Genomic DNA, 21,545 nt, shown 5'->3' with positions numbered 1-21,545 from the left:
CACGTTTGGTCAGCTGGTTTTACCCTGTATGAGCTGTAACTGTAAAAAAAAAAAAAAAAAAAGTCTCTAATTTACTCTAAAATGCTGGCCGCTGTTGCCAAAATTTTACAGTATTTATACAGTAAAATTTACTGTTAATTAGAGACTTTTTTTACAGTGTACAATGGCTGCTTGAAAATACAAGTGTTTTGTTGTTGACTTTCCATCCATTCCATTAAAATATTTGGTTGGAAGCAGAAAAGTGAAAGCACAGAGTCCAAAATGAATTAAAAGTATAATGAATATTTGATAAACAGTGAAGTTTGACTACTTTGACTCCTGCACACTGAAACTTAAATCCTGTGTCACCAGAAAACCCTCACAGTTTGTTTGTGTCCTATGGTGTGTGTTTCTTTTGGTCTAGTTTGGGTTTTTTAACACCTTTGAAGCCTTCTGCTCCACCACTGTCCCCACCTGCTGGAGTCTTCAGAGCACTGAAGATTAGGAGCCACCTATCAGAAGGCAGCGGATGGTGTTGCTGTATGAGGGCCGATCCATGCCGCGCTCAGAAACAAACAGAGAGGTCTTTTGAAGGTCTGAAATCCAGTGTCCTGCCAAGAAAGCACTTACTTATGTGTACTGCATGCATATACATCTCCACATCTATTTAAAGGTGAACTACTGTGCTTCCCTGAACAGGCTAGGACAGATTTATTGGCTACACAAAACACGTTCATCACATTTTTTTCATAAAATCATTGAGATTTTAGTCTGGCCAGGTTTATTTACAGCTCCTTTCAGAATAAGATACTTTGTTTTGTCACTTTATATCTAAATAGACTGCTGCTGCTACGCCCCCCCAACTCAACGTTAACACTCGCACATGAAAATGGCTGGAAATAAATGCGCAATTATACAACCGTACATCTTTGAGAAGCATTAGTAGAGCCTTCTCCACACCCAACAAGAATGTAGCATGTGGTTTCTTTATGGCAAGAAAAAAACAAAACTCTTGTCCTTTCTAGTAGCCATTGTACAGCACATGCAGTGGTAAAACCAGCTGACCAAATGTGCTGGATCTCCTCTTGGGTTGCTAGGTAAAGGTGCAGTGCCCATCAAATGTAGCTCAACAACAGGGAGGTTTTTTTGAACTGGAAGTGATCTGCGCCACTGAACTGCCATCTTAGTAGGCAAGTGCAAAGCAAAGGTGAAACCAACAAAATGACAGTATATGACACAAACTGCACTTATATGTATGTACTCATATTTTTCTGTAAGTTAGATAGGAACGAGGTGAGAGCTAGTCCTAAGCTTGTGGCATGTTTATTGTTGTCATAGCAACTGCCATTAGTTAGTTAAAGATACTTACCAAGATGGCCGTCAGCTTCAAAGTTCCTGGAAGTTTGACGTCACAAGAGAACCATGTAAAGAGTAGAATGGAATAAAATCTTTACTGTGGAAAACAATGAAGCATTTAACAATATATTCCCCAGATAAAAACAATGTTTCACTTAAAAATACATAGTCACTTATATTTGACTAATTCCTTGTTTAAAAGTTAAAAACAAAAATAGACAAGATCAAGCTGACCTCTCAGCAGCCATCAGACATGCGGCTATGTCTGAAGGGTAAAAACAGTAAAAACAGATGGGTAAACAGTAAGCTCACTTAATTATTCAAAGTAAACAGTTTCTATGTAAGATTGCATCAAACACATTACATTTACGGACAGTCTGAGGCGTGATGCATCTGTTGTGCAGACCAATAGTCTCATCAGCTGTGTGTCGCTGGTCTCAGCCGATGGACGAGTCAGATGTGGCGATCTTGTGCTGCAGTGGTCACGCATAGCCGACGAGGATGAGCTCGACTTGCAGTGGTGCCAGTCTATTGGAAACAAAACTCTTAAACGGCCTACGGTCCAATAATGGACACTGAGCCATGCAGCTACTGCTCTGCTGGACATCCCTGCATCCAACATCCCAATGGCTCCTGCATAACTTGCGACATCTGAGGTTTTATGACTTGTGAGAAATTTTGACATTTTGGGGCCTTTTATTGTCCCCAGTCCAAGGATTGTCCAGCTGTTGCTCATTTTGTCTGTTCACCCTCTGGACAGGCCCCAAACATGCACTGAGTAAAAAAACAACTCACTGAGTAAGGCTCACTGTCAGCAAGTTGGATTAAAAATTACACATAAATCAAGAGAAATACTACTTTTGTACAATAAAATGCTCATTTACAGTTGCTAACTCCACATGGCAACAATATTTGACATGGAGCGTTTATATTTTTGTTCAGTGTAGTTACAACCCAACTCTGATTAATATATTCTGTAAGTCCACTACAGAATATGTTGAGGTTCCCCCCACCGGGGCATGAATCACCCGTCATACCTCCCCTCCCCCTGCTCCATGCAGGGACAGCCTCCCGTGTTTTCCTCCAGAGGCTGAGCCGCACTGTATGCGTCTGGTCATGGATTTACCATTCAGAAAGCAACGCGCTTGTGCCTGAGGACAACTGGAAATCCGCCATTGTTCTCTCTCTCCATCGTCAGGCTGATCGGAGCGGAGGAAGATGGGCTGCTGCTCCGGAAGATGCATGCTGGTCCTGCTGTGCTGCGTGCAGCTGGTAAGAGGTTTTCATTTTTCATGCTGCATCATAAACACGTCACACCAGCTGTTGCTTGTTTACTTTCTAAAGCTGTATATAAAAAAATAATTACAGAATCGGCATCAGATGTCATTATTGTTCAATTAAATGTGCAGCTTTTTGCACTGCAAAAACACAAACTCCTATCAAGTGTTTTTTAGTCTGGTAAAGCACAATTATTCCGATGGAAATATTTTGAAATAAGACAAAAGTAACTTTTCAGCAAAACATAGGACCTTGTTTTAAGTATGATCTTCCTTACTACTGATTGAAAAAAAAGAAAAAAATATTTCAGTTTTTACAGACATTTTTCCCATAATCTGCCATACTTTTTAAAATCAATATTAAGGAATTATTGACTTAGAATAAGCTATGTACATCTTGCTGAAAAGTTACTTCTAAGTTAGTTTTGTCTTATTTGAAATGTATTAAGATCCTTAGAAACTAGGAAAATACCTGGTAAGATTTGGTAGTTTTTGCAGTGTGGGGTTATCACACTGTAAAATACTGACACTTTATAAAATATTCAACTTAAGCACCTGTTGATTGTGTTTAATAACGCTTTACTAGAAAATATTGAGCTCTCAACACAGACGCTCACAAAGCCTAATACGTTAGAAACAATAGAGTTTTCCATCAAATTAACGTTGCTAAAACATTACCTGGAAAACCCATTAGCTGTTACTGGTTTGAATATAACAATTTACTGGTTTGCACAGTGTTTTTTTTTAAAAATATATTTTTTAAGAGTGCACTTTTCAGTTTAATAAAGGTTATAAAAAAAAATCAGCAACCATTCCAGAAATTAAGCGTAGTGAATAACAAAATATTCAAATAAAACTACAATAAAATATTACAGAAAATGTAGAATTAGATGTGAAGAATATAATACATTAAAATAATAAATAATGTAAAAATTTACATAAAACATCAGTTTTATTTGTAATGACATCTGAAATAGAGGGAAAGTAATTACTTGAGATAAGCAACAGTAAAGTATTGAGATTAAACTGAAAGTAATGTTGGAAATTTATACAACTGATAAAAATGTAATATAAATAATAGAAAATGTGAAAGTAATGTTGAAGACTGGAAATAAAATATTTTTTTAAATTTGTTTTCTTTCCATACATATTTTTGGAATAATATGTTATTATTACAAGATTATCTTAAATTTCAATATTGATTTGTTTTTATTTCTACTTTGTCCAAATATTATTTATTTCCCGCAGTTTTAGTTCATCTATCAATATATTTTGAAAAATATTTAGAAAAGCCCTTTTGAAATAAAAACAGACATTTGAAATAAACACAGTTGAAAAAATAAATGAAATAGTTCCAGCTAAAAACGCCAGGTTTGTTGTGTTTGGCTGACATCAGGTTCAATAAAACCTGCTAATTAACTGACTTTTTTCTGCTCCTTATAATAAATTGTTAAAAAGCTGAGGCAGCCTGATACAATAGCATCCCGGTTTCCCACCCTGCCCCCATCTGACCTCAGAGGATTCCAGGCTGCACACACTCCATACTGCGCCCCCCAGTGGCACGGTTGCCATGACAACACACACACACACACACACACACACACCTACACACACACACACACACACACACACACACACACACACCCACACACACACACACACACCCCCCCACACACACACACACACACACACACAAAGTGACGATAATGATGATGGGGTGCAGCAGCCGCACATTTTGTTTCTGGTAAAGTCTGTTGTCTCTGAATCAGTGTTTGGCAGTTACGAGTTACTTAAGTAAAATTTTGGGTACTCTACCCACTCTGAGTGCACTGCAAAAACCCAAAACTATTTTTACATCTAGTTTCTAGTGCAAATAACTTACACTTGAAATAAAACAAATCTAACTTAAAAGTAACTTTTCAGTTTGTTTTAAGTCAATAATTCCTAATAATCATTTTTAAAAAGTATTACTTCCACTGGTAGATTATTTCCATTATAACATGATATATTTTTCCCCACGTTATAAGTGAAACTACTATTAATATTAATACTTATTTACTTAAAACAAACTTGTATATCTTGCTGAACAGTTACTTGCAAACTAGTTTTGTTTTATTTCAAATGTTTTAAGGTATTTGGACCAGAAACTGGACCAAAACATGTGACAAGATTTTCTGTTTTTACAGTGTAACTTCACTGAATGAACAACAATCTTGTTTAAGCTAAAAAAAATAAAAAATTTAAAAAAATTCATCAGACACACGGCTGCAGTTTTTGTTAAAGTTTTATTTTGAAAGAAATGGATTCGTAGAAATGTTTCTTTTGCCTTTATTTTATATTTTTGTTGATTATATGAATTATTATCATTTTAATCATTAAAATACCAACATTTCCACACAACTTTTTGGATCCGTCTTCAAATATTAAATGGTTGATGTTTTGATCAGTTAAGCAGTACGTGAGTAGCATCTTTACCAAATACTTTCTTACTTGGATTTGAGTAATTCCTTAGATATGTTTTGCTTTTAGTTGAGTAAAAATATGTTGAAGTACTACTCTTACTTTAGTAAAAGTTTTTGGACTGTAGAGTCTACAGAGTGTGAATTATTGTCCTGCTGACAGATAACCGCGGTGGAGCGGCAGGTGTTCGACTTCCTGGGCTACCAGTGGGCTCCCATCATGGTCAACTTCTTCCACATCATCGTGGTCATCCTGGGACTTTTCGGGGCCATCCAGTACCAGTCACGCTACGTCACCATGGTAACGCCAGAGAATTCTCTCTCAAACTGCGTCCCCCGGGCTCCCCCTAGCGGTCCGCAGGGTACTGCATGTAAACGACCGTTTATTTTACCGTGACGTCAGCTCAGAGTGCGACGTACACAGCTAGCTTAGCTAAAGATTGTGTTTAAAAATAATAATGGATAAGTGGCTTAAAACCGAGTCACTTAGAAAAAAAATTGCTTAAGATACCAGTGGAAAGAAAACAACGCCAAGACAACTTATAATCGGAGGAAGCCATGTTGTATTTGCTGAATTGGTAGTTTACTAGCAGTACGATTCTTTTGAACGGCTCTAAGCTGTGAACGAGTCTCAATTGGTTAGAACTGTTTGTTTTTTACGCCTTTCCTTGCTTATGATTCTCTGCTCACAGGTTAACAGCCGTTGTTATTTTTATTTTTTTAATGATTTATCTGCAAATGAATACAATAATTACAATAGATAGAAATCGGTGTAATTTTTATATTTCATTATGCAGAAGAGGATTTCTGTTTCTGCCAAATCAACTCAAGTCCATTTTTCTTTTATTATGTATTCATGGTTTTTGTCGTCAGGTTTACAAAACAGCACCATCCCTCTCATTGGATGAACAAAGAAAACAATAAGAAGTGTGTTAAGAGACAAATATTTTCACTCCAGGTAGTATATATTCAGATTTTGTGTTATTAAGTTTTGAGCTACGTGGTCTATTAGTGTTTGTGATGTGGTTCAAGGGGGCCTCAGTCTAAAAAAGTTTGAGAAACGCTGATCTGGAGCTTCTGTCTCAGTTACTTTGCTTCTTGTCTTTGTGAAATGAATCGTTTTTTCTGTTACTGGTTCCCAGTACCTGCTGTGGATGTTTGTGTGGATTGGCTGGAACGTCTTTGTGAGTTGTCTCTACCTGGATTTGGGAGGCCTTTCGAAGGTAAGGCCCGGTTATTTAGGACGGATAATTAGAGGTGGCTGTAGTGAATGAAGTATCTAATTAACTCAGTGTTTAAATCTGTTTCTCTTTTGATCCACTGCTTATAACAGATGCAAAAAATGCTTTTAAAGTTTTAAAGCTGTCTGTCATCAGATGCTAAATATTTACTTTAAAATATTTATTATTAGGGTTTGAAAATTTGAGCTGATATCAATATTTGATTTTAATATTGAAGTTATGGACATTCAACAATATTTGCCAACATTATATTTATTTCTGTAAGTTTTTAACGCTTTTGGGGGGGAGGGGATTACAGAATCAGAAGGCAACAAGATGGAGATAAAGATCAGCTGTTAATAATGACCCACTTTTATTTATTGGGCCGATACCGATATTTTAAGAAATGACTAATATCGGCCAATATTGATGTTAGTGCTGATTTATCATGTTTTCCTGCTTATTATATTCCTGTCATATTTGGTTTCACTTAAATCTGATATTATTTACTTTCTTTTGAGTTTAATCATTTATTCTAGTTAATTTTTTAGTCACATTACTCTCAAAGTACAATAAAAATGTAAATATTATTTTATTACATTTTTTGTTTATTATAATCAGTAACACCACTGCGCAGTACAAAATAATACAGGAACTTAATGTTGTTTTTGCATAGAAGACAATGTCTCTATTTGTATTTTCAGTTTTTATTTCAAATTCTTTTATTGTTCTGTCATTGTTTTCATTTTTGTTGTTTTTATCATTTTAGTTGTTGAACTATTTTTAATTCTATGTACAAGTGTATTATTCAATTAATTAATATTGTAATTTATTTATAGATTTTTTTATTGGCTTAACAGAATAAAGACACTTAGCAAAACAGACCTAGAAGGATAAAAAATAAAATAAAAATACTAATTTGGTTTGTCAGAGTATTTATACATTAAGTTCTGTTTTGAATCAGAAAATCTGCCTTTTTTTCTTTTACAAGTTTGTTTACAGTCGCTTGCAAAAGTATTCATACCCTTTGACCTTTTCCACATTTTGTCACATTACAACAACAAATATGAACATATTTTATTGGACTTTTATGTGAAAGATCAACACAAAGTGGTGCACATCTGTCAAGTTGAAAGAAAATTATACATAATTCCTAACAGTTTTTACAAACAAAAAACTGGAAAGTGCGGTGGGCAAAAGCAGGATTTTTTTTTTGTTTTTTTAATGACATAATAATTTTGGTCAATCATCTTTTATTTGTTTTGTTTGAAATGTGAATGTTTTTCAAAAATAATTTCTCATATTTTTTATGTTGAATATAAAAGCCAATCCTGGACCTGCGTCTTTCCAAATAAAAATTATTTTATTACATTTATCGGTTTATGTGCTGTGCATTAAAACCATTCTCGTTATATTTGAACAGAACAGTATTAAAGTTTAGCACATTTTAATGCTTAAGTGACAAAAATCACGTGACTCAGCGCTGACCTCATTCAGAAAGCATTACTTTAGGAGACTTTGGTTCGACCGGGTCCGTTTCTCCTGGTCTCGCTGCAGGACAGCCACGTCCTCTCCCTGGGAGTTTCCTCACATTCCTCCTGGTGGAAGAGCAACGGGCCGGGATGTCGGAGTCAGAACCCGGCCTCTGACAGGTGGAGCGAGCACCAGAACCCCCGGCTAACCATGGTGTCGAGCTGCTGGCTGCAGTATCAGTACCTGGAGGTTCTGCACTGCGCCGCCCAGCTCCTTCTGTCTGTGAGTCTCACATGTTACACAAACTGACAGCAAAACTTTCTCTGTCAGGTCTGCAAATTTAAACTCAAACACATTTACTTGGTTTTGAATATTTACTCTCTTCACTAATTAATAAGTTTAAAGGACAAACAAGAAGCTTAAAGTTCACCTCAGTTTAAAAAATATAAACCTTTGCACAAATAATCAGTTTTTGATTGTATTGTGCAACATTAGATCTCTCAACAAACAGAAGGAGGTATTTTTTATTTTGTTTATTTTCAAATACCACAATTCACAGAGAAATTCAGCAAACACTTATTCACCTGGGACATTGTGATGTGCTATTTTACTTTTTCGCTAAAAGATAAAATCTGAAGCAAGCAGGAAGCTTTTAAACCTTTTTCTTGATGTTCTTGAATTTGTTCTCAGCTCCTGGGAGTCGTTTATTCCTGTTATGCTGTCAGCAGATTTCCAGAGGAGGAGAGCTGTACGTAAAAACAACCTACTATAATGTCTTTACATTCAGTATGTCTGTAGTTCGTAGGAATCTGTTCTGTTGCCTGGTTCTTTTTTCCTTTTATATGATTTTCTTTTGACTTTGACTTTGTCCAGCCTTCACTTAGTTAATTGTTGTTATTGCTGTGGGTGAACTGAAGAGTCGGGGTGTTGTTTTAGATAAAACTGCTTCAAGGATAATTCTCTAAAGTCAGGTCATCGTGTTCTCATGTTTTTCTTTTTCTCAGATATAAACTCTATCAGAGAAAAAAAGAGTCTGGTGCAGTCAGACAGCAGATAAAATGTTTTTCACATTATTTTTTGCTCTAAAATTCTAAGAAAGATTTTTGCTCCCTTATGAAAGCTGAAAAATAAACGTACAAAAGTCAAGTGACGCCTGTCAGCTGGTGCATGCAGACCTTCCACACTCACTGCAGCCTGTATCTACTAACAATAATAATAAACCCAAACAAGTTGGCCAATCTATGTAAGCTGCCAAGAAAATACAAAGGGTGAGTACAAACACACGCAGCACTTTTTACAATTTCATTTGTGAAAACATGAAAAGGTTCAAGGGTATTTTGCAAAGCCATGGAAGACACTGTGAAAGAGGAAGAGGGCCACTGAAAAAAAGAATTATGACTTTAATCTCAGAATTATGAGGGTTTTTTGTGTTTCTTTTACAATTATGAGTTTTAATCTCAGAAAACTAAGGTCATATTTCTGAGGATTCTCAGAATTATGGCTTTAACCTAAAACTCAGAATTTTTTTCTCTCAAAATTCTGAATTCTGAGTTTTAATCTCAGTAGATTATTCCCAGAATTCTGACTGATCTCAAAATTTGGACATTAATCTCAAAATTCTGACTTTTTCTCAGAATCCAGACTTTAATCCCAAAAATCTGATTCTGATTTATGTCAAAGTCAGAAGATCAAAGTCAAAATTCTGACATGGATCTCAAAATTTGGACTTTTTAATCCTCCACCATTTCATTCCTTCTTGTTTGCATCCAATTTTATCTCTGCTTGCTCTTACATCTCTAATGCACATTTATTTGATAATTTTTTTTTTTTTTCAGATTACAAATGACTGTAAGGAACATCTGTTCAAAGATGCTGAAAAGAATCCGGGCAGAAGAGGACCTTTTAAGACCCAATCATCATCTTCATCATCTTAAGTTTGGTTGTGAAACCTTTAACCAAGCAGGGACTTTAAATGTATCCAGTACATAATCTTCCAGTTTAAGAATCAGATTGGTCCTAATCTGTCTTCTCGACTGTAAAACATTTAAGATGAGCTTGATGAAAGCTTCTGTTTAAAGGTAATCTCCGATTTTCCTAATATTGAGTGTACTGCATATTTGTTACCACTAGGTGGCGCATAGAGGTTTCTTCAGCTCTGATGGGTAAAATGAAGAAGATGAATCACTTCTCTAAAAACATTTCATAGAAAAAAAGACGGTTGAGCAAAGTGCAGCATTTTTTATTGGACATTTCAACATTTAATTTGTTGTTATGAAAAATCTGCATAAAAAATATGTGATTAACAGTAAAGTAATAATAAAATTAAACATTTTTGGCTTCTGTTTCCATATACTGTGGCAAACTTGTAGAGAATGAGCTGTTAAAAATATTATATGAATTAATAAAAGTTGTATCTATTGTATGACCGGTCCAAAAAAGTTCCAACAGAATACAGTGAAATAATGTCTCTACAATGTATTTGAATTATGTACTTGACATGTGGGTTAGATTTTGGAGGGAGTGTTTTAAATGTATTGCTCCATTTTTGTTAGTTCACTAAATGAACTGATTGGGGGAAAGTACTGTGATTATGTTTAATGGACTTTTCATTGTTTCTTCTTGCTGATTTTGTTCTTTTAATTATTTTCTGAACCTCAAGACCTCAAGCAAGTGAAAGCAGCCAACATGGAGTAAATGGTTTTTATTTTGAGTTATTTGTTGCTTAAGATATTACATTTTACACTGGTAACCTAAATATGATTCAATTGCACATTAAATCACAAAGTGATCATGGTCTGTTTAAGTTTTTGTGTATTTCTTTAAACTTTGTGTTATATTTCTCAATTCTTTATGTAACATTTATAAGTTTTAAAGTTTGTTTTCCAAAATGGTGAAAAAAATTAAACACAAAATGTGGCAGAAGATTTGCCACTCATTCTGATTCAGATTCTGGAAAGCAAATCTTTAGGCCCAACAAAACTGTCATCATGTCTGACTTTAAGTGGATTTTTGTGAATAGCTAACATTAGTTATTAATTTGGGTAATCATCTATTTCTATACCACCTTAATGCTTGCAGTGTAATTATTGTAACCAACATATAACATCATACAGAGGGTAGCAACAACTAATATCTGCTTTTCATCTTCTGATTGGATGTTTCAGTAAAGTCCTGTCTCATTGGTTCCTGGAATCAGGAGTCTATATGGAAGATCTCTAGCTCAAAATTTTAAAATGTCCAAAACCAAAGAATTTCTTTAAAAAGTTATTTGATCTTTAAAAAAATCTTTGTATTGTTTTCATAGCATTTTCAATTATTTAGTTTGAAATTAGATTAGCTCTACCATGAATTACAAGAATGCCCCCTGAAAAAAGTTATAACATAAAAATACCCTAAATTAAAAGTATTTACAAGTCTATTCAGTAGAAATTTAGGCGTTACCATTACTTTAGTTCCTTCTAGATGTGGTGCTACAGTATTCTGTCTCGGTCAGACTTTATAAAAGGTTTTCAGCAGCCCAGGAACCAAATTATTTGGGGCCCCAAAGACTTTTTAAAAAAATATTTATTTATATTTTTTTAATGAATACATATTTTCCATTGTACTTATATAAAACTCATAGATTGATATGAGATAAATTATATAAATATTTTGGGATTTTTATAAACATAAGCCATGTAATACATATGTGTAAATATATGCATATGTATATAAGTAAATCTAAATGTATATGACTATATATACATCTACAAAATATATATGCATATATATAACTACATATAAATAGTTATTTAAACAACTATATTTAAATAGTTAAATTAAGTATTTAACTAACTATTATATCTATCTATCTATATATATATATATATATATATATATATATATATATATATATATATATATATATATATATATATATATATATATATATATAGTAGTATATATAATTTTTACGAACTAAATCTGCCTTTAGTCGACGTCTTTGATTTTGCCATTGCGCAGTCACGTGACCCTGCTACGTCATTTCCGCTCCTCGGGCACTGGAAGAAGCTGCTGTTTTGGGGCCAAATGAGCTGCGAGGCCGCCGGGGCTGGTCTAGTTTAGCTTTGAGGGGCTCGGAGCGGACTGAAGCCCGGCTGGATTAATGCGGACAGGGCGGCGCGACCTGCCAGCAGGGCCACGACAAGCGCAGGCGAGCCGAGCCGACAGTCCGGCTAACAGCCGCTGCTAGCAGGGCAGAGAAAAAAGCCTCTCCGTAGGTCTCACACCGCTCGTCCTGTCGGGGCTCCATTCCAACACAACACCTGGTGGATGAATGATGTCTGCCGCTAGCATTGACCCTCAGGTGAGCGGCGAAAATGTTTCATATTGACGCGTAGAAAGGTGAACAGAGCCGTGAAACCGGAGCTAGGAAGTTAGGTAGCCCAGAGAAATGAGAGGTTAGCTGCTGAAATCATCTGCTGGGAACCCACCAAGGCCTGGACCACAGCTTCCAGTGGCCATCTGACTCCTCAACACTGCTTAATATTCCTGTCAGAATCCATTTTAAAATGCGCATATTAAACTAAAGCATGCTAAATGTGCAACATGACCAAAACATGTGTTTGTGTTCTCTCTCTTTAATGTTACCGTGAAGACATCGAAAGGACAAGATGCAAGCAAAGGTAAGAGATTAATGTTCACAGCAAAACCAGGCGTTAATCTATGTAAATATTAAACATACACGCACCTGCCTCCTTGCCAGGTAGATTAAAAAAAAAAGGCGGGCCTTGTATGTTGATGATTGACAACACACCAGAATAATCTACAACATGAGCCTGTGATGTAAACAGAGCTGGGTGGTAACTAGTTACATTTACTCAATTACAATTACTTGAATAATTACTTTTAGGAGTAGTTTTACTGTGCTGCACTTTTTATTTTTACTTAAGTAGTTTTATTATAAAGTATTTCTACTTTTACTTGAGTAAAATGTCTGGATTTTCTTCGTAGTGAATGAAGAACAAGCACATTTTAACCAGAAATTTACCAGATACAGACCTGCAGTTTTTTGTTAGTTTTATATTGAAAGAATTTGATTTAGGAAGAAAAAAAATGTTCCCTGGTTTTGTTATATTTTGTTACTTATAAGAAATACTGTCATTTTTGTCTTCAAAATACCAAACCTTCCACTTAACTTTATAATTTGGTCCATTTAATTATCACTAAATTATCATTTAATTAAATGATTGATAATTTGATCAGTTACTCAGCCCTTGAGTAAACATTTTACCAAATACTTTTTTACTCGAGGAAAACTGGGTTGAAATAGTTCTACTCTGAAGTAAAATTTTTAGATACTCTGCCCACCTCTGATTATTACATTCAGACTTGACATTGCATTTTTTTAAATTATGTTTTGTTTAGTTATTGAATAGTTAGATGGATGTCAGATTCCTCTTGAGTTTATGGAAAAGGCAGAAAATCTCAGAGCGGTTTGAGGCCAGCAGCTTGTCAGCCATTTTAGTTAATGTTAGCAGTTCAAAACAAGCCAAGTTTAAAATATGTACCATTAAAACTAGAGTGCACCGATTTATCAACGTGAATTTTCTTAATTTTGAGAGATCAGACAAAATTTGCATGTGAACATGATTTTATCTGCCTCGCCAAAGGTCTGAAAATTAGGCAGTGTCCTCTTGTGTTTTTCTGTTGGAGAGCTTTGACTGATGGACTGGTTACCAGGTCATGTCTGGAGTTAACCATAGCCACTCCACTGCTGCCAACTCAGCAACTTTCTTGTTATATTTAGTGACATTTCAGACAAAAAAAATTGTATCTGCCAAATTGGAAAGAGCAGGTGAGGCTTTTGAAAGATCGGTAATCAGAAATTGGCTGGAAAACTGCAATTGGTGCAGTTTTCCTAGTTTGGCTTGTTTGACAGTGCAGTGTGAAAGTGAACCAAACAAGCTGAAAATGTAGCGAAAGTTCTGGACTGTGAGGTGAAAACAGAGCTTTGATATGCCATCATTTGAGCGTTCCCAAATTGTTTCAGGCATTGTTATCAAATTGTATGTAAACCTCTGAATCTGTATGACAGTGAAGAAAACAACGGTGGTTTCATCTGTGTCAGTCATGAAACCCTGTTTGTGTACAGAGGCTGGTGGATCAGTTCTCATTTGTTTAAGCTAACATCCTGGTGTTGAGCTTTCATGCAGGTGATGTCAGTGTTTTATCTCCATCATGTTCATCATCTATTAGCTTCACAACAAACATGGCTCCATTTGCCTGGTTGGAAGTTTATGCAAATGATGGTGTCCGGTTTTAACAGTAGTTTGATTTTATTGCAGCCTTTCCAGTTTCAGTGCAGAACGGCTCCCTCCACCAGAAGGACTCTGTGCATGATAATGACTTTGAGCCGTATCTCACTAGCCAGTCCAGTCAGGTAGGAGCTACAGAGGGATATTTTAAAGATCTGTAACACTGAAACGCTTCTGTAGGGCTGGGCGATACGGCTTGAAAATAAAGTCTCTGGTTTTCTGACGCCAGATCCGATTTCTGATAATTTTTTTTTAAAATGCATTTTATTTTCTCAAGATATAACAGAAAACTTGACAGGAAATATATTTCTATTCCCATTCTATGAGTTGTATGATGGTGTTTAGGGCCAGGATATGATCATTTTGTTTAATAACAATATAGTCGTCACAATAGAATATAGACAAGTTTTTACCAGAACATTGAAAAATTAAAGGAAAAATATAATTTTAATGAGAAAAAAGCTTCTCACATTTGTTACATGATCTGATGTGTTAAAAAGTAAGTATATCCAGTTTATAAAACCAACACCAAAGCATAACTTTACAACATTCCTCATTTTAATTTTTTGTTATTGTTTGTGACTTTACTCTGGTAATATTCTGACCTTTTTCAACTCAGTTTAGGCCTAAGACAGTAATAAATGTTTCTGGATGATATATTGCCCTGGAAATTATTGTAATAAGTGATAATATTGTCATTTTGAGACTGTTTTCAACTAACATAAAGATAATGGCATAATAATGCAAGTTTGCCTTCTCAATGACAAATAACCTTTTAATTTCAAATCTGTAAAATAAGACACAACAATCAAAAACAAGGAAATAAGCAAAACCATGAATGAAATGGATTATAAAATATCTAAACAAAATTACAGTTAAAAAATTTTTTATGGAAATTGAGCTCACTTTAATTTGTCATGTAATTAATTTAATTGCCTACTGCGACAGGCTTAACTCTATAGTCATAAGACTTTATTCTTGTAATTAAAACAAAATAAAATCTTAACGTGGTCCTAATATTCTGTCGTAGAGTTGACCTGTAAAACAAGATGGCTGCCCCTGGTCGACCTCCATCACTCTGAACTATCGACACCCAGTTAATGGGGAAAAAAAATTAAATGAATCTTCAAAAACCAAAAATTTGATTAAATCATTAAAATCGATGAATCGCCCAGCCCTGCCCTTTGTTTGGTTTTATCTGATTATTCATGTTGAATCTGTTTTTTCTTGTAGAATAACAGCTATCAGTCCATGACGGACCCCTACCTGTCCAGCTACTATGCCCCCTCTATTGGATTTCCTTACCCTCTTAACGAGGCGCCTTGGTCCACCGGAGGCGACCCGCCCATCCCCTACCTGGCCCCCTATGCCCCCCTCAGTAATGGAGACCACCACTTCATGCCCGACACTGTGTTCGGGCAGCCCGGTGGGCTCAGCAGCAGCATTTACCCGCACCGCTTCAATTTTTTCCCAGAGAACCCAGCGTTCTCCGCCTGGGGCACCAGCGGCTCTCAGGGCCAGCAGACTCAGAGCTCGGCCTATGGGGGCAGCTACAGCTACCCTCCCAGCTCCCTAGGGGGCACTCTAGTCCCTGACGGCCAGACCGGTTTCCATAGCGACACTCTGAGCAAAGCCCCGGGCATGAACAGCCTGGAGCAGGGCATGCTGGGCCTGAAAATAGGCGGCGATGTGACAGGAAGTGGCTCAGGCATGAAGAGCGCAGGCTCCGTTATAGGCGGGGGTGTCGCCACGGCTGTCGCCACGGGCAACGGCGGCACACCAGTTGGGATGCCGCCTCAAAAACCGACGTCGTGGGCGGCGATCGCCGGCAAACCGGCCAAGCAGCAGCAGCAGAAGGTGAAGAACAAGCCTGGGATGCCGCTGGCTGGCGGAGTGCTGCCGCCGCCGCCCATCAAGCACAGCATGGACATTGACACGTGGGATAATAAAGGCACCGCCGCCAAGATGGCGCCACCGCTACACCACCAGCACCACCCGTCCCACCTGCACTCCCACACCGCCAGCCTCATCCCACCGCTGCAGCAGTCCCTGCAGTCCGTCCAGTCACTCGTTCAGCAGATGACCATGCCAGGACCGCCGCAGTCCTACCAGAACCACAACTCCGCCCCCACGCCGCAAACTAGATGGGTGGCGCCACGCAACCGCAACCTCTGCTACAGCGGCGGAAGCCTGGACAGCAGCGGCTCGTCCAACGGTGGTGGCGGTGTAGGAAACGGAGGCATGGCCGGGTTCGTTCCCGCCGATCCTGGATCGGAGTCCCACCCGGTTCTTGAGAAGCTACGAGCGGCCCACAGCTACAACCCCAAGGACTTCGACTGGAACTTGAAAAACGGCCGCGTGTTCATCATCAAGAGCTACTCCGAGGACGACATCCACCGCTCCATTAAGTACTCCATCTGGTGCAGCACAGAGCACGGCAACAAGCGGCTGGACGCCGCCTACCGGGCCATGACCGCCAAAGGCCCCGTCTACTTGTTGTTCAGCGTTAATGGCAGCGGCCACTTCTGCGGCGTGGCGGAGATGCGCTCCCCTGTGGACTACGGCACCAGCGCCGGAGTCTGGGCGCAGGACAAGTGGAAGGGCAAGTTCGACGTGAACTGGCTGTTTGTTAAGGACGTGCCCAACAGCCAGCTGCGCCACATCCGCCTGGAGAACAACGACAACAAGCCGGTCACCAACTCACGGGACACCCAGGAGGTTCCTCTGGAGAAGGCCAAGCAGGTGCTGAAGATCATCGCCCAGTACAAACACACCACCTCCATCTTTGATGACTTCTCCCACTACGAGAAGAAGCAGGAGGAGGAGGACGTCGTGAAAAAGGTAACTATCTGATCTAGACCAAGCCGTATACACAGTTCTCATGTGACGTGTCACACCGTGAACTCTGTGATTGACGGCCATCTTGACAGTTGCTATGACAATAAGCCACAAGATTAGAAGTAGCTCATCTCATTCCTATCTAACTTATAAACAGCATAAGTACATTACTACTGTTACTCGTTATCGTTTTTGAAAACTCTCTTTGTGTAATACTAAGATAGAGATATTTACTTTTATACTTACTGCTGAACTAGCAAAATTAGCTTAGCTAAAGTAGCTTTTGATGGAGATGGACATGTAGCCTATGTGTATGTTACCACATGTGCTTACTCTGCCAGTCATCAGAACCTTGTAATTCAAATGAAGAGTTTGTGAACATTAAACATTAATTGTATGCGCCTATAGATTGCAGGCAACGCTTCTCCTTGGTGTAAACACTCTTTGCTTTCACTACGTAGTTAACCACGTCTTATGAGACTGGAGGCAACTTGTCCACATTGTCTGACATATTTTCCATCCTCTGTCTCTTATGGGTTGATCCCAACAGCAGCCATTTTGTTCATGCATCTTTCTCTAACACATTGGTCAAGAATGTCCAAATTTTTTCGTTTTGTTGGTCTCAAAGCCCCAGGTCTGTTGTGCCTACTGCACACAGTAAGACGGTGCGGATCACTTCTGGTTCAGATTTGTGGGAACTATGTATAGATACATGCCATTTTGTTGTTTAGATTAACGCTGGAGGAAATAAAAAAAAAAAGAGATTTTTTTTTTTTTTTTTACATGTCATCGACAGCCACGCTGCTGCAGTGGAATAATGCCATTAACAAGAGTTCACCATAGCAAAGTGAAAATAATGCAAAAAAACTGTTGCAGAATAACTTAAAACCACTAGTATTCTTTTTTTCTTCTCTCTGTGCTGGCTGCTACGCACAGACTTGTTGCCATAGCAACTGACTGACAGCTCCACTGGTATATCAGATTTCCACACCAAGAAACAGGACACTGTCAGTTATACCATTATGTTTTCAGATTTTTTTAAATTTGTGATTAGTAATAAGTGAACGTCTGAACACAACGGTTGTTGATTAGCTAATTTAAACACCTGCTCTTCTGATGATATGTCAGAGATGTTGTGTAGGTTGCCTTCTCTTGTATTTTTGTGACTAAAGCAAAACACAGAATTCTGAAGCACGTCTATATATCAAGGTTGTCAAAGTCAAGCTAGCATAATTGATCTGCTTCTTTCCCTTGTTTTTTTTTTTTTTTTTTTAATAAAACTTTCTCTGACCTGTAAAATGTGATGCGTTGACAATTAGTAGCGAAGCACTGCATCCTTTTTTCCCTTATATCTCACGCATACATTTAAGATTTAGCATGCCATGTCGACAACTTGACAGCTAAAACCAATGGTAGTGATCGTCGCCGAGGGATCTTGCGGACGTCATGTGGCAACATGTCTATAGAATGAAAAATGTATTGTTTGGAATATTTATTTTAAACATACATTTTTGCCTACACACTATTATCACGGTGCAATTATGGCTCAAACAATTAGTAGAATTAATTGTGATGAATGAATTGTTGAAATAATCAAATAATTAATTTTCCTACTAATAAATGTTTTTGTTCTCTGGAAAAAGTTATATTAAATATGGGAAAAATTGTGAAATGATTTATGTCCTCACTTACTCCATCATAAGAAATGGAAGTTTAACAGGTTAAATAAAAATGATACGAAAGGTAAATTGAAAATTTTTTTATTCATGTTTAGGTGGTTTTTTTCTTAGTTTAAAATTTGAACCATTTTGTCTACATTTTCTCACTGATTTTATGTCCTTGTTTTTACCAGAGCTATGAGCCTGTCTCGATACAGAGTCGATCCAGAGTTGATCAGGTAAACTCAGTTTAATCCTGCTCCTCTTAGCTGGGTTTTGTGTAATAGTTAAAGAAAAATAATTAGAGTTTCAGTAAAAAAAATAAACTTTTTACAGTGAGCTGTGTTAATGTTTTGCTTTTTTCTCCAAATAAACTGGTTCAAGTGCTAAATCAGTGCTTTCCTAACACCAGTTATCCATGTTTGGACTCCCTAAGATTTGACTCCCAACACCCAGAAAAAGTAAAAATAAAAAATGGTTTCCTTGCTTGGCTTGGGGAAAGAACCATTTTCCACCGGAGCTGACTGGTAGATTTATGAACAACAAACAATTAAAATATGAGGAAATTGTGTAAATGTAGCACAAACCCAATAATTTAACACAAAATCCTGTGTAAGGTGCTGGATTAGCAATGAAAAAACATTTTCGCTTTTTTTTTATTTTTTAAATCAACCATTACCTTGTGAATTTGGATAAAATAATCACTCAGAACTACACTCAGTATTTATAGACACATGATCTATAAATACTGTTAGCTACTGTCTCAATCAATGTTCACTTTTCATAAACAAACACCACTTTTAACTTGTTCAGTTTAGAGTTCCTGGCGCTCCATGTAGTTGATTTTAGTCGCACTCTTACATGTGTGTATGGTAAAAAAAAAAAAAAAATCATCATACCTACGCTGTTGATGCGAGGAGCGGCCATATCGAAACGCAAAGTCCGCCATACAAGTCGTAACTGGAAGTAGTCGGAGTTCCTCCCAGTTTTCCTGTAGGAAATCCGAATTTAGAAAGCGTTCCAGTTGATTTTTTTCCGACTGGGAAGTGGGAATTTCCCAGTTCCGAGTTCAACTTGAACGCAGCATTAGTTTAAACGTGAGAGTAGTCACGTAGCCTTAAATGACGTGCGGCCGATACGAAGCGTCCGCGGTGGATTTTATTTTTCCTTTTTTAAACAAAAAAAACCCTTTAAAGTAGGGAAATGACCAGCACCAAGTTTAGATTGCGATAAATTTAGGGTGTAATATTTACCAGAAGGACTCGCTTTAATGTTTGCTGTAGAAAACTAAACTGATTCTTTGGTGTTTATGTAACTAGCTACCTGTAGCGCCCTCTCTGGTTGAGCACTGGAACTGCCGCCACTTTATCCTTTAAGCAAGGGATTCAAAAAGTTGCGGTTTTAAAACCAAATGTAGCTTTATATTGTTGTCTGGTTATTCTTTTTATAATCAGTTGATAAAATGATCAATTGTCACCTGATGCTATTAATATTTCCACATGTAATCAGTCTGATTTCTGAAAAATGTTAACAGATTTTAACTTTGCGAGATTGATTAAAGGAATTCTGTTTTTGTTCTATTTTTTCCAGGATCGTCAGAAGTGAACTGTAGAAGCTAACCCCTGAAAAGATCGACACTTACATTTGGGTGGACACAATGAAATCAGAATGAAAACACAGACGTTACAGAAAAAGAGAAAAATATAATTGTTTTCTATTTATTAACAACTTTGGCCCGTGTCAAACCTTTGAGCCACTTTGCTCTGGGTTACTTTGTAACGCGTGCAGGGATGAAACAAAATTTCACCATGTAAAGTTATTTTAATAACATCAGTTAACTTTTTTTATCCTTGGAAGTTTACTCAGCTAAGTCAGAAAACAAAATATCTGCACGTCTGACCGACAACATGCTGCTGATATTCAGTGACTGTTCACATTGTGGTTTGTGTGTTGAAGAGATGTTAAGTGCTCGTGTTGGTTAATCTAAATGAGTGGAGAACACTTTAATGACAAAACGTCTGCTATCTGTGTGTGTGGCCAGTTGTGTTTTATATCATCAACATCAGAAGAAGAAGGAATGAATACCTTCTTGATGCCCATTTTCATTGTAGGAAACTTTTACTTTAGTGTAAAACTGAAGGTTTCTGTTTGCAGAGATATTTATGTGCAAGGCTGTGGAAAATTAAACCATAAATATTTACAAATGGCTATAAAAGAATGATCTGGAGTAAGGTTTAGCATAATTGTTTGGGGAATAATGAAGCCTTAATTTTGTTTTCAGCATAGCAAGAGGGGAAAATGTTAATTTTTAGGGAAAGGATTTTCTTTTAGATTAACCGTTCTCTTACAATCCAATTTACAAATTCTGTGAAATTAATACTGTTTATTTTGGCCAGGTGTGGTTTTCTTTCTCTTAACACCACTTTAATCTTGACATTATAAGTTTCCACTCCATTCTCAGAAGCTTTAATGTACCAGAACAGAAACCGCCTCAAAATGTTAAGCTGTAGCATCATTATTATTATTATCATTATTATTGACCAATTGTCAAGTATATGGAAACCAAGAGACTAGCCTGTGTGGTAAATGTTTGTGAATTTTTTGTTTTATTTCTTTTTTCTTTTTTCTTTTTTAAACTGCTTGCTGTATTGTGCGTGTATGCAAGAGTGGCAGAAAGCAGGGGAAATCAGAGTTATACTGTATAATGGTATTGGAATATAGAAAATTTATGCAAAATTTTACGTCACCCTTGTATTAAATATCTATTGTATCAGAGGTCACTATCACATTCTTAGATTTGATCATGTTCGTTATTAAAGATATACTTATATGTTGTTTGTGTTGGTTTTATTGGGTCATTTTAAATTATTTACAGATTGTTGCATAGTTGTGTGAAGAAGGCACTTAAAAACGAGCTTTAAAAATAGGAACATGGACTAGAAATATTTATCTTCCCAAAGTGGGGAACCTCACCTGCAGCACTGAGTTA

At 37.0% G+C, this 21,545-nt stretch overlaps 2 protein-coding genes across 3 annotated transcripts; both read left to right on the top strand.

Annotated features, from left to right (window-relative positions):
• The first annotated feature begins 2,424 nt into the window (after nucleotides 1-2,424).
• nkain5 (sodium/potassium transporting ATPase interacting 5) lies at nucleotides 2,425-10,567 on the top strand. Its single transcript, XM_014983867.2, has 6 exons — nucleotides 2,425-2,607; nucleotides 5,235-5,372; nucleotides 6,214-6,294; nucleotides 7,849-8,046; nucleotides 8,455-8,512; nucleotides 9,600-10,567. The coding sequence occupies exons 1-6, from the start codon at nucleotides 2,554-2,556 to the stop codon at nucleotides 9,608-9,610; spliced, it is 540 nt and encodes a 179-aa protein (XP_014839353.1). The 5' UTR covers nucleotides 2,425-2,553; the 3' UTR covers nucleotides 9,611-10,567.
• Nucleotides 10,568-11,775: 1,208 nt separating this feature from the next.
• ythdf1 (YTH N6-methyladenosine RNA binding protein F1) lies at nucleotides 11,776-21,391 on the top strand. Of its 2 annotated transcripts, XM_014983869.2 has the most exons (6): nucleotides 11,776-12,109; nucleotides 12,401-12,428; nucleotides 14,091-14,185; nucleotides 15,294-16,901; nucleotides 18,751-18,795; nucleotides 20,147-21,391. In XM_014983869.2, exons 1-6 carry the CDS (start codon nucleotides 12,080-12,082, stop codon nucleotides 20,159-20,161), a joined length of 1,821 nt encoding a protein of 606 aa, XP_014839355.2. In that variant the 5' UTR covers nucleotides 11,776-12,079; the 3' UTR covers nucleotides 20,162-21,391. The 2 variants fall into 2 exon arrangements, with proteins under 2 accessions (XP_014839355.2, XP_014839356.2); XM_014983870.2 differs by lacking the exon at nucleotides 14,091-14,185.
• Nucleotides 21,392-21,545: the final 154 nt, after the last annotated feature.

This window comes from Poecilia mexicana, unplaced genomic scaffold (assembly GCF_051168715.1).
Source record: "Poecilia mexicana isolate PSO_F unplaced genomic scaffold, ASM5116871v1 scaffold_7, whole genome shotgun sequence".
NCBI classification, from domain to species: Eukaryota; Metazoa; Chordata; class Actinopteri; order Cyprinodontiformes; family Poeciliidae; genus Poecilia; species Poecilia mexicana.
Note: the sequence above shows the minus strand (reverse complement) of the source record. Positions and strands in the feature narration are given on the sequence as shown.